The 13,926-nt window shown below is 41.3% G+C and overlaps 1 protein-coding gene and 1 long non-coding RNA gene across 6 annotated transcripts in view; one reads left to right on the forward strand and one right to left on the reverse strand.

The window, feature by feature from the left end:
- TSPAN4 (tetraspanin 4) overlaps positions 1-13,926 on the reverse strand; it is a 719,066-nt gene that overhangs the window by 98,355 nt on the left and 606,785 nt on the right. For all 5 annotated transcript variants that reach the window (XM_056526916.1, XM_056526919.1, XM_056526918.1 and 2 more), the window contains one exon: positions 12,301-12,375. In XM_056526916.1, the coding sequence (XP_056382891.1) occupies positions 12,301-12,375 (75 nt within the window). The remainder of the gene's footprint in view (positions 1-12,300; positions 12,376-13,926) is intronic.
- Positions 1-13,926, forward strand: part of LOC130276915 (uncharacterized) — a 73,336-nt gene that overhangs the window by 40,930 nt on the left and 18,480 nt on the right. The window lies entirely within an intron of this gene.

Below are 13,926 nucleotides of genomic sequence, written 5' to 3' on the forward strand. Positions count from 1 at the left end.
TGAGCTGCCCGTGTGATGTACAGACATGCCGGGTCCTCAAGAGTCAGAGATGATATTTGCAGTCAATCTTCACTGTAGGCTTCAGATGTTAGAGGAACACTTATTAATTCAGAATACCCTAAGTGGGTATGTGACAAGAGTTTTCTTAATCAGATGGCGCTTTTAGAGAGATTTTCTCACTGGGGAAAAAACTATTGTAGTGGGTAATCTCCCTACTAAAGAACCCCTCTATGAGCCAAAATAGGAAGTTGTTACCCACAGAATCAGCAGTTTGTTGGGAATGTCAAGAGCCAGACCAGCAACTAACCATTGATAATATGACTGGAAAAAAAATATCACTAGTTGTGCCGCAGTCACATACATTGGCTGAGATTCCTATTACAGTCTAATCACAAACCAATGCAAACATTAGATTAGACAGTCCACAAAACACAGTGGCTCATGTGTGATACATCTGGCTCACCTGAAGACTGTGGAGTCTAGCTTTGCACTGTCTAGTTTATTAGTTGGTTTACTTTAGCCAAAATCTGTGTGTCAAAAAAGGTTTGATTTTTTTGGCACCCAAGGTTGCATTTCAAGTCAGGCTCTCTTGCTGTGCAGGACCCCTTTTCTCATAGGCTTTCAAATTTCCTGTTCTTTTTGTGCATAGTGTATAATAAATGTGTCAAAATTGCCCCATCCCACAATTCTAGCACATTTGGAGCCAAAATTATTTGGGTGCGGCAGCCATAGCTAGTTTGGGTGATTGTGATTGCTGACAGCTCCATCTTGTGATCTCCATATACACATTCATGTTATTGTTTTTAAATTCGGAGAGAGGTGTATGACACTGCTGTCACAGTAAATACACTTTCTAGAGAACAAGAGGATAGAGCATATTGAAATGGCACTGCCCAAACCTTCTCCAACAAACATTAAACTCATGTGTACGGTGAGCTTTGGAATCAGTGGCAAACATTCATAAAACAGTAGAAGTGATTAAAAAAATGAAGAAAGGTGCAACTAAAATGCAGAGGGACATAGGTAGTTCACAATGGGAGTATAATTAGGAATGACCTTTTCTATTGCCTGATAACTAGTGCCAACTGATCGGTGGTCATATAATGAACATTTCCAAGGCTCACAGCAGGCTGCACAAACCAACTCTTTAAAGTCATCATTTGTCATCCTCACACCTACACGACACAATGTGTTGCAATAAAAGTTATATAAATGGATTTGTTTTCTTATTGATCGCTGGCCCTTTTAAATGGACAAATGATCTGCCATACCAAAAATAATCTAATATATGTAACAGATCCAACACATGTAGCCGCAAAATATCAACAAGAAGAAGAACAGCGCATATATGGGTCAAATAATAGCTTTATTGGTACATAAATACAAAAAAGACATTTAAAATATTTATTTACCTTAAAAGCAGAAATAATTCACTGCTAAAACAATAAAGACAGAGAGTAAGGGATGCCAAGAATGGGACAGACTAAAGGTGAGGGCTCACAATAGTGACCAAAATACAAAATAATAAAGCAAAGTTGCTTATGTGATACATAGTAGTAGTACTAGCAGCCATTGCTGCTCGTCATGTAAACATAATACCACCCATAAAAGTGATGGAACCAAGTACAAAAACACAACTGTATTACCAAGTGGGAGAATGGTAATCTGGTGTGTCACCAGTCACCACCCACCCAGTGGTGGCTGCTCTGCTCAGCCCACTACCATTTCCATTAGACCTGGTCTGTTTGGGCCGGAACCACGATCACTATATGATCTACAGAGGATGGCACGACACGTAGCAGAGTCTTTAGATCCCACTCCCTGCCACCGCTTCACCTTCTGTCCTGATCGGCTGTGATATGATAGCTGAATCCTGTGTTGTGACAGCGTTCTCCTCCTCCTCACTGTGATTATTCTTGCTGCAAATGGCTAACACAGCCATCCATCATCTTTGGACATACGGGGCAGTTCCTTCCCTTCATTTGTTACGTGGCTAGCACGTCATCACCTGATCGGTACTGTGAAATGACGCTGTATCAGCTGTTCATGCTATCGGCCATTCATTGGTATGTGGGTCAGATAAATAGGAGGGTTGTACCAAGCCTGATCACGCCCTGGCAGAAGCCATTCTGTGAGAAATGTTGGGTGGTGACAACTTACAATTGTGTTTTTTGTACTTGGTTCCATCAGCAATGGCTGCTAGTACTACTATGTAAATTTTTTTAGGTATCACATAAGCAACTTTGCCTTATTATTTTGTATTTTGGTCACTAGTGTGAGCCCTCACCTTTTAGTCTGTCCCATTCTTGGCATCCCTTACTCTGTCTGTATTGTTTCAGCAGTGAGTTCTTTCTCCTTTTAAGATGTATAAATATTTTAAATGTATGTAGTTTTTTGCATTTATATACCAATAAAGCTATTATTTGATCCATATATGTGCTGTTCTTCTTCTTGTTGATATTTTTTAATTATCTGCCATGTAAAATGGCATTAAGATGTGAGGTACAAGGGTAAAATGTGACATTCAGAGGAAGGGTTAAACAGAAGTAGTCTTTTGTATTAACTATAGAATTGTCATAGCCTTGATGTAAGCATCATCCTTACACTACCAACATTTCAGGGTCATACGGCCCACACTTTATCTCATCTCCTTACATCGAAGGTTATTAAGGTCAGGTTTTCTTCTGTATGTTATTGTAACATCTATTTTTGTACTTATTATTATAATCATATGATTGGAATCGTGTTTTCTTTCACATTCTACAAGCACAGATGTATGTGCCATAGTAATTTCTGTCTTTTGCTGATTGTATGGGTTCATCCTTGACCAATAAGCTTGACACTATCACATTCTCTATTATTTCATGTACAATAGCTAAACACGTCCTGTACACAAATGCAGAATAACTAGTGCCGATACAGTTGTAATGGTCTAAAATATCCCCATGGGGACCCAGCAGTGATAATACAGTGCTCATGGCCTGAGTCATTTACATGGTAAATCCCTGTCAACCTAATGTAATTAATAACAATAATAACCACCTCCTATTACTACATGTGCAAATGAGCCTGTAATGTGGGGTCCCACACGGCAGGACGCTGGCGATGGTGAGGGATGGCCTGTCAGTGGTAATGTCACAGAAAGGGCTTGTGCATTTGTAGCCAGAGAGGAAAATTAATGTTGTCTGCTTTGTAAGTCCATAATTCACTCCTGAATCCTTTACGTTGCACAGCGGCAGATAAACCTGATGGATGTTTCAGCAGAGGGACCGAGGTCTACATGACACCAGAGGACTTTGTCTCCCCTGAGTTTAATTGCCAACAAAAATATGGCCACTGTCTCAGAGTGGCTGTCCTGACACAATTTATCTTAGTTACACTACAAATAATTGGAACAATGGTGAAGGGCTCAGTTCTCCAAATTATCTTTCCTATTCCAAAATGCAACAAGCATGCCAAAGCTGAAAACAATAAGGACACAAAACCCATACAATATAATACACAGCAGCTTCTTGTTTTAGTACAATGGTGCACGTAACATTACCGTCCCACATTTCTGGCCTTAACGGGACAAACAAACATCAAAGAGGAGTCCTTGTCCAGGAACCCCACATAAGCCAATGGTGGGAGTGCCCTGACCCATCCATGTTATTACCCTGACCAAATAAATGGCTAGCATGTAATACTAGACATTCCAATACTACAGTGGTATAAATGTATGAAGTGACACATGGGGTCCCCACCAATCAGTAAAAAAAGGAGACAAATAAAAATCTGAGAAAATCCCTTTGAACAATGTAAAAAAAATCCTAAATGAACAATTCTACCTAAGGCCCCTATTCACTTTACACAAAGTTGCTGATATCTGCAGGACCGGACAACTCTCTGATGTGTATCTAGGCCTCCAAACTCTTCCCCAACATACCAGAGGAGAAAAGGAGAGCGCTCCATATCGTAAAACCGCCTTCAGGTAATCTGGTATAATAACTAGGAACTCTTACCATCGGTGGTTGCGTGACCCCACACACAACAATGGTAAGCGTGGAGGGGTAATAATGTCCGGTCTGCAGCCTTCCCAATCACAGAGCTAAAATGGAGAAAGGACTTCCAAGGGATGAATGACTCGGAACAGTGCTGACCTGGTCAGCGCCGTTCAAAGCCATTCATACCTTGGAAGTCCTTTCTCCAACATACCAGAGACAGGGGTTGGGCAGGTTGGCTTTAAACTCCCCGAAAATGTTGTTCTTTAAGAATTAAGCCACCTAATTCCTCCTCTCTTCATTCAAAAAAACATGAACATTTGGCCGAGCTGAACAATAAAATAAGGTGTATGGAGGGAACAAGCGCTGGGCTGACAACAATCCCATGGGGGAAATGTATGAAAACCTGACCAGAGGAAATGTTGCTGAGTTGCCCATAGCAACCAATCAGATCACTTCTCTTATTTTTAAGAGGACTTTCCAAAAATAAAAGAAGTGATCTGATTGGTTGCTATGGGCAACTCAGCATCTTTTCCTCTGGACAGGTTTTGATAAATCTCCCCTCATGAGCTTACCTTTACTTTAGCTCCAGGATTGTTCTTATATAAGAACATAGGGCTGGGTGAGGGGAGTTTACTGTGATAACCTAATTCCTATGAATCTACTTTATCCAGAGACATTACATTAGTGACACTAACCGGACTTCAGCCATTTTTAATGCAGATTTGTACTTGTAATAGTCAGAAATGACTTTGCCCAAATAGTTGTAATTCCCTGTTACTATTAGCTGTAAATGGAGAATTGGGCTCATTATAAGAGATGGAGTGTTTTTTTTGTTTTTTTTTACCAGTTGTGAGATTGACTGCTCAGTTACTTGCCTGGTGTTTTAATTTTTTATTTTTTTTCCTTTGTGGAGTAAAACTATTTTAATCCATCTGAACTTGGCTCACTGTTCAATAAAATATGCTTTATTGGGTTTCATATATTCAAGGCTTGATTCAATTTACTCGGTTATGTTCTTTTTATACCGGGGAAGGTACTTTCAGCTGTAATCCAATTCTACGTTTTTTTTTGTTTTCATGGTAGATGAAAGGGGAGGAATATCTACAGCATGAAAAGAGGGAGAGAAAACCCTGCACCTATGAGCAAGGCTACAGCAGATCATAGTGTGGTGGACCACCAGGTGAATGGCGGGACCACGGGTGTTGCAGTGAGAGTGCTGGGATCTGATGTTATTAAAGGGGTACTCCGGCGCTTAGACATCTTATCCCCTATCCAAAGGATAGGGGATAAGATGCCTGATCGCGGGGGTCCCGCTGCTGGGGACCCCCGTGATCTTGCACGCAGCACCCCAGTTAAAATCAGACCCTGGAGTATGTTCTCTCCGGGTTTGATTACCGGCGACCATGGGGCCTGCGGCGTGTGACGTCACACCTCCGCCCCCGTGTGACGTCACGCTCAATGCAAGCCTATGGGAGGAGGCGCGACAGCAGGAGGTCACACGCCGCCGGCCCCGTGGTTGCCGGTAATCAGACCCGGAGCGAACATGCTCCGGGGACTGATTTTAACTGGGGTGCTGCGTGCAAGATCATGGGGGTCCCCAGCGTGGATAGGGGATAAGATGTCTAAGCGCCGGAGTACCCCTTTAACCCCAGGGGTCAGATGGTATTAACCCCTATGTGTTAGTGACGCAGTGTGGTTTCGGGTTCTGGAACACCACACGCCCAGATTCTCCGTTATCCCACAGGCTAGTAGTGAATAAAGAGTCCACAACCAGTTATGGTTAAACAAAGGCTTTACTGAATAGAAGACAGGTGTAATTATCTTCACAGCTAAGGCCAGATTTCCCAGAGAGGTGGCCAGGACCCAGAGGAACTCGCAGCTTGTTGGAACAATAATAAACTTGATGGACCTTGTAATAAACTTGACTTGTAATTAGACTTGACTTGACTATGTGCAGGACTTGACTAGCTTCAGTGACAGCAGACGTAGACTGGAGACTTACTGGATAGACTTCCGCTTCGTGGTCTGCCAGATGGTGAACAACAATTCTATGTCGGATGGAAAATTTGCAGATTTATTTCCAGATTTTTCAAGGCATTAAAGAAATTGAGACCAGTCGTACGACCTACAGTGGCCTCATGGGATTTAACTCGTCCTAAATGCCCTCACGGAAGCTCAGTTTGAACACATTGCAAAAGTTTATCTAAAATGGCTATCCATTTCTCATTGCAGTCACCTCAGCCAAAAGAGTAGGACAATTGCAAGCTCTCTCCTCCAGGGAACCATTTCTCACGATTCTTCCGGAAGGTGTAAAACTCAGAACTGTTCCATCATTTTTTCATTTCTACCCAAAGTATCATCCTCTGTAAATATTAATAGGGAGACTTTTCATCCGGTGTTCTTTCCCAATCCAGTGTCAGAAGAATGGTAAATGATCTCTGTCTTGTTATGTAGATGGTGTCCAACAATTTCGTAAGGAGGAAAATCTTTTTATTCTTCCAGCAGGAGCAAGAATGGGCTACAAGGCTTCTAAAGACACTTTTGCCAGATGGATCCACTCTACCATAGTGGAAGCTTACAAAAAAAAAAAAAAACGCAAAGGAGCCACCTCATCCGTTGAGAGCCCATTCAACAAGAGCCACATCCACTTCATGGGCAGAGAGGGAACAAGTATCCTTGTTAGAAATCTGCAACGCTGGTTCTTGGTCATATTCATCTACTTTCACCAGGCATTACAAACTGGATTTGCAGACCTCGAACCCAGCCTTTAGCACCAGAGTGTTGTCTGCTGTTGGCAAGAATTAAACCAATACCCCCCTCCCAACAACCCCCCCCCCCCATATCTTTGTTATTTATGTTAGATCCCTTCTGTGCTGCTGGAGGGACTATGAGGAAAGTCGGTATTTTACTTACCGTAATTCTACTTACCTTGAGTCCCGAAGGCAGCACATCACCCTCCCAATAAAGTAGTGTTTTGCATTATTTGATCTATCTTATTACACAATGAGGTCTAGATGCTGGGTACCTTTATGGGACCACTGGCCCGTCCCAGCAATTAATGAATTAATTCATTAGTATTTATTCTAGTGGACGGTCCTGGGATAAGATCGGGAATCTGGAATATCCCTTCTGTGTTGCCTTCGGGACTCTAGGAAAGTAGAATTACGTTAAGTAAAATCGACTATACACAGACCAGTATCACTAATATCACCACTATACACAGACCAGTATCACTAATATCACCACTATACACAGACCAGTATGACTAATATCACAGTTGTACACAGACCAGTAACACCACTGTACAAGGGACAAACAATTGCACCAAGCCATGACTACCAGTACCACAATATAGTGAAAGGATATAACTACCATACTGAATACAACCACTATACACAGACCAGTATCACCAACAACACCACTTTAAAAGGGCCAATTTCTTCCCATTGACTTCATTGGAATTCCTCTATTATCTGATTCCTTCCTCTTCCATACATGTTGCATGTATACACGCATACATACTGTATACTCATACTACATATATGTATACCAGATTGCACACACAGATACATATGTACATATACTGCATTTATGCATACATACATACATACTGTATGCTCCTACTACACACGTTTATAGCAGATTGCACACAAAAACATATGCACATACATATACTGCATGTATACACACATACATACTGAATGTTCCTACTACAAACCTGTTTACCAGACTATATACAGATATATACACTGCATTTATACACTCACTGCATTTATACACACAAACATAATGCATACATACACTGCACACGTGTGTATACCAGACTGTAAATATACACACATGCTGAACACATACAAATCCACAATGCACACATACTGCACTGCCAACAGACATGGTACACATGTCAACAGGTGTATATATACACACTTATACATAGCAACACATGCATACACACACGGCCTAAAAACATGCATACACACATGGCCTAAAAACATGCATACATACATGGCACCTTTACTTTAAAGAGGCTTGATCCTTGGTTTCTTGCAGCTTCTGGTGTGTGTGGACAGCAGGGGAGGACTCAGTGGTGGCAGCCTGAATGGGAGCAGAGGATGGAGAGGAGCAGGAGTGAAGGGCCATCACAGGGAGCCCTCAGCAGGAAACAAGGAGGAAGAGCCTTCAGTTCACAAGAGACTGCACTAAACTGCCTAGGGAACACCAGTGACATCATCAGCTGGAGTCCAGGACCTACGCACTGCGGACCCGCTCTAATGTAATGCAGAGCGGGACTCCAGTGAGGATTTTACTACTGTACAGGTCAGCAGCCTGTCAGTCCTGCTCTGTACCTCCTCAGTGTCATGTCTGTGATCCCCTCACTCCACCCCTGCTGCTGCCAGTACTGAGGGAGCTTATAGAACGAGCACTGCACTTGGTGGTGTCACCTGGCCGTACTCCTGCACCTCCCTAGCAATGCCACTGCCAGTCAGGGTGGGCGAGTTAAGCGGCTTTGAGGCCCCTTCCAGCACGAAGCCTTAGGCAGTATATATTTTTTTACTAATAAACTGTAGGGCTGCATTGCTGCTGCAGGGCCAGGATACCTTGTTATTATTGAAAGAACAATGGATTCAAAGGTGTATCAAAACATTTTGAAGAAGAATAAAAGGACAGCAGTCTATGACTTCAGGGTGAAGAGACACTGACCCAATGCAATGAGATGAATTAACTAAAGAACAGTTAAAGAAAGAAGATACTTGTTTTGGAATGGCATACCATATTTGCAGTTTTGATGGACATTAAGTGGGATCTACAGGTACTAAATACTAATTAAATACTCTCTGCACTGTGGATGTTTACCCATTGGTGCTCAATAAAATACATAACCAGTACAACTATTTGTGTGCTATTAGTTTAGTTAAATTTTATCTGTCTATAGTTGTGGTTACAATTATTTCATCAGTGATCAATTCAGACATCCAGATTATTTCACAGGTTACTTATTCTTGCATCTATTATGTTAGTTAGCCTGCACTCATGTTTTGTACTTTTGAGCTTTATATCAAACCCAGTATTTTGCATTTCTCTAAATGGTTTACTTCAATAAAAGAGGCTTTATGCAGATTGTGACTAATTGCCATAAAAGTCACAAATCCCTTTAACGTGTTAATTGTAATCTTAACATCATACAATCTTCATCTGAATAGAATGAGTAAAATAATATCTGTCCCTTCCAGGAACAAGCAACGCTACATGAAGCTTATTAAGTATGGAACATTATATAATATCCTGAGAGTCTTTCCACGCTTGCTGACTCCGCACATATATTTCAATACATTTTTTTGTGATGCTCAGTTGGCCTTAAACTGACAATTTCCCTTATTTGTATCCAACAAATGCAGGGCTTATTTCCATTTTCCTGAGGTTTGCTGAATTTATGCAGATCAGCCACTTATGTCTCTGTGTTTGACTAATGCCGGCTTTATAATTGCTTTGCAAACAACGAACAGCATTAAAAAAACAGCAGCAAAAAACAACAACATCAATTTACCTGAAGACGTGCGCATAAAAGAGATGGAGGGGGACCGCCGCCATGTAATGCATTAGTTCATGGTGTCACATACTGAAAGGCAGGGGAGCGCTGTGCTGCGGCCTCTGCAAACTTCTACTGTTCTAATGACATGTGACAGATGAAAGCTATTCTCATGGTGATGACATATGTCCGATGCCACAGTGCAAATACAGGAGCTTAACACCAGGTTTATGATGTCAAGTGCACACATTGATGGGACTTCACTGTAATGCACGGCTGCTGATGACAGGTTATACAAGGCACTTTCTACTTTACACAGATGGTCATAGAATCTGCTTTGTGCCAGTGTCAGGGGACTATAATAGGGCAAGCATAAATGTGTAATGTCCCAGTACACGTACATGATCCTATACTACCTGTAGGCCCTTTCAGGTTGAGTCCCTCAGTGACCTGGGGGCTCCCCTGCAGGGTTTCCCTTTGTTTTCACCCTGTTTTATATGGTGTGTATATCCCTTTAATGCATAGACAGGATCCCTATGTAAAGCTAATATAAAGGACCTGTGGGAGGTCTCAGGGACCTGTGAGTAAGCCTGTCACATGTTATTTTATGCAGTCACATGATTTGTTGTCACATGTTCTCCCAGAGTGCACCAGTTTAACCTATGACCTACAGTTTGACCAATGGGCTTTAGTCCAGCCCCCCACTATATAAAGGGGCGGCCATTTGCTACCAGTTCTTGTACCGTCCCTTTCTTTGAGAACAAGTCTTTGCTGAAGCAGCTACCAGAGATCTCAGCACAAGTGTTCATCGTCTGGAAGGCCACAAAGCTAAAGTATATCCAGTAAGTCTAAAGTCTATGTCTGCTGTCACTACAAATAGTCAAGTCCTGCACAAAGTTAAGTCAAGTCTAATTACAAGTCAAAGTCAAGTTTATTACAAGTATTGGTCCAGCAAGCTGCGAGGTCCTCTGGGTCCTGGTCACATCTCTGGGAAATCTGGCCTTCTTCTACTCAGTAAAGCCTCTGTAACCCAAACTGGTTGTGGACTCTTTATTCCCTAATAGCCCGTGGGATAGCGGAGAATCCGGGCGTGTGGTATTCCGGATCCCGAAAACCACACTGGCATCACGAACACATAGGGGTTAATACCATCCGACCCCCAGGGTTAATAACATCTGATCCCACCAACCTACACTGCAACACCCGTGGTCCAGCCATTTACACCAGTGGTCACCACAAATGTATACCCCAGTCCAACCAAATCACATAACTCATGAAGAGGCTGCTAAGGTAAGACACAGTCATCTAATATCAGAGGGACCCATGACCATTATGTACAATGCAGTGGAACACATGACAATAGAAGACAAGGCACAATACCTTATCATCTCACATCTGGACTTCCAGGTATATACAAATATTGGGAGTAAAATTAAAGGGGTTATACATCAAAAAATAACTGGGGAGGAATCTGGCCGCTGGCACCCCCTGTGATCTCCAGAAGGGGGCCCAGACTTTCTTAGCTTTAAGGAACAGTAGATGGCACGTCTGCCACTCCGTGCATTGTCTAATCGAGCATCAGAGATTCCCAAGTACAGCACTCAGGAATCTCCAGCATGTACTGTCTACCGCTCCATAGAACTAAGAGAGCCGAGGCCCTTTTAGCAGAAAATAATTTTTACACATAGGTTTGGTTTTTCCACAGTTTCCACCTCATGAAAGTCATTTTTTAAGGTCAAGACAGGTTACTGGGGAAACTTCTTAAGAAATCCTCTCATAAAAGAAACCTGTCACATTGAATATTTAGTTTGATATAACATATTATAGAGCAGGAGGAGATGAGAATATTAATATATAATTTTGTGTGAAAAGATTCAGTGTAACTTGTCATTTATTAATTGAAATCTCTGATCTTTCCATGTTTAGGAGTCCAGTGGGCGGTTCTATCATTGAGCGACACTGTCCACAGGACTCCTAAGAACAGAAAGAGCAGGGCTTTTAATCAATAAATTACAAGTTATATTGAATATGTTCCCAATCAGCTCAGCTCTTCCTGATCTATAACAGAATGCCCAGAGATTTGAGCATTTTCAAGGTGATTGCTTCCTGTTAATGGGGGATTGAAAATATGATCATTACATACTGAACAACAATGTAGCACTAATCCTACATCCTATGTATCTTTGCCTTTTTTTGCCATGTTACTACTTCTCAGCACAGCAGGAGTGGGTGGGCTTCAGCATCAGTTTTCAGAGGACAGTTCCCATCAGGCATTGCTGTCATCTATTTCAGACAGTTTTCCCCTGTATTTCCATGGCTGTAGCTCAGGGTTTTATTTATCAAAACTATCATTATATATTAAGGATTTTTATTTTGTGCTGAATACTTTGAAAGGAAATGAACATTCACATAGTGGATTAATTCTTTATGTCTTTTTTCAGTAAATCTTAAAATGGACCTTAGAACTGCAAAACAGTGACCGAAAGGATTTTTATCTCCCATTGGGAAAAAAAATGCAGGATTACAGTTTTTTTTAACACACCAGAGATATAGGTTCTAGCATATTTTATGGGATCATGAGATTATATTTTTTAGTCTCAAGCTTCGTTTGTAGAATATCATTTAGACTAGGGCATTCATAGGTCAATGTAAAATTTACAAAAATAACCTAAAATGTATTAGTATGAAAGAAAAAAAAATCATGCGGCTACAAGTAGTAAGCAGCAGTATCTCTGCAATACAATTATTGAAAGCATATAAAAGGCTAAATAAGTTAGAGATAAGGATTACCTTATCTGTGTAGATGAAGAAGAGAGTAACAACAATGAACTCCAGTAAGAAGATGATCAACAGCACGATGAAGAACTGAGGAAAAAAAGATAATAAATTATTATTAGTAGTAGTACTATTTGACAAAGACATATACATAACTGAGACATCTTATAATGTCACAATTTATTACATTTCCCTTTTATCTTGGACATTTGCTTTACACCACTCAGATGACTGGTACACTCTTTTCCCTATTGGACTGTTTACAATCTGATTTCGAGCTCTACATTGGAAAGGAACTGTTCTTACTGCAGTTTTCAACAACCTCTTGTCTTAAAGGGTATCTCTCATCAAAAAAAACTTTTGATATATTATAGATTAATGTATGCAGAATAACTTTACAATTGCATGTTATTAAAAAATATGCTTCTTTCTATTTAATTTTCCACTTTGAAAAAATGACCACTAGGGGTCTCCCTACCAGTCCTGGCAGCAAGCATTTCAGACTCATGCTGGAGTCCTAAACACTACGAGCTGCCAGTCTGCTTTGATCACAAAGGAGAACACTCAGAGCTGCCAGCCTGCTTTGTTCACAGCCTGTTTGGCTGTGAACAAAGCAGGCTGGCAGCTCTGAGTGTTTAGGACTCCAGCATGAGTCAGAAATGCTTGCTGACAGGACTGATCGGGAAAAATACAATAGAAAGAAGCATATTTTTCATTAACATGCTATTGGAAAGTTATTCAACATTCATTAATCTAAAATATATCAAAAGTTTATTTGATGAGAGGTACCCTTTAACAACATAACAGACATGACTCAATCTCAGTCCTTCCTATTGATTGCATTTGGCACAGATGATACCACTTACTACTGAACACTTAATAATAATAATAATAATAATAATAAATGTAAATTAGCCAGCATAAATAAGCCAGTGATTACCTGATGAACAAGCAAATGCTCATTTGGGGTCCGATTGGATCTTTTTCCAATAAAATCATCATCACAGGGGTAGTGCGGCCGATAATGACACAACTGACTGACCGCACGATTGATTGTGCCTAGTGAAGACCCAGCGAAAGACTGCCCATCTTTTTTTTAATATAAAATTATCGCACAAAAAGTCTTTGCCAGTTCCCATGCGAGTTTTGTGAGACTTTTGCTTTTGATCATATCTAAAAGTAAACCACCATTTGCAGTGCTTTAGAATAGTTTCATGCAGTGGGCACCAATTCATTATGTGAGACTTTTCTCTGAAAGTCTCAAAAAAGTCACAGCGCCGTGATTTACACACAAACTCACAGATGTCACTTCAGCCCCTGAAAACAGTCCAAACGGGTAGCATGGGCGTCAGTAAAGTTGGGGACAGGTGGAAAACATCCCCCAGATGAACTGACGCAGTGTTGGTCCTCTAATACCCAAGCCACCCACCAACCCTCAACTGTGCCCACAGGATCATTTAGGATAACAGGCGGCAGGGGGAGGATGATGATGCCAAGCAGGCAAGTGGGGCAGCCTGTTTCCATTCCCTGACGCGTGGCTGCTTAGTTTATTTCCAGTGCCACACGCTGACTGAACAGGTCGGAAAAATCTGAGGTAATGCTCCCGTGTGCCAAAATCATGAAATGGTGTGCGACTTTTGG

This window comes from Hyla sarda, chromosome 6 (assembly GCF_029499605.1).
Source record: "Hyla sarda isolate aHylSar1 chromosome 6, aHylSar1.hap1, whole genome shotgun sequence".
Lineage (NCBI taxonomy): Eukaryota > Metazoa > Chordata > Amphibia > Anura > Hylidae > Hyla > Hyla sarda.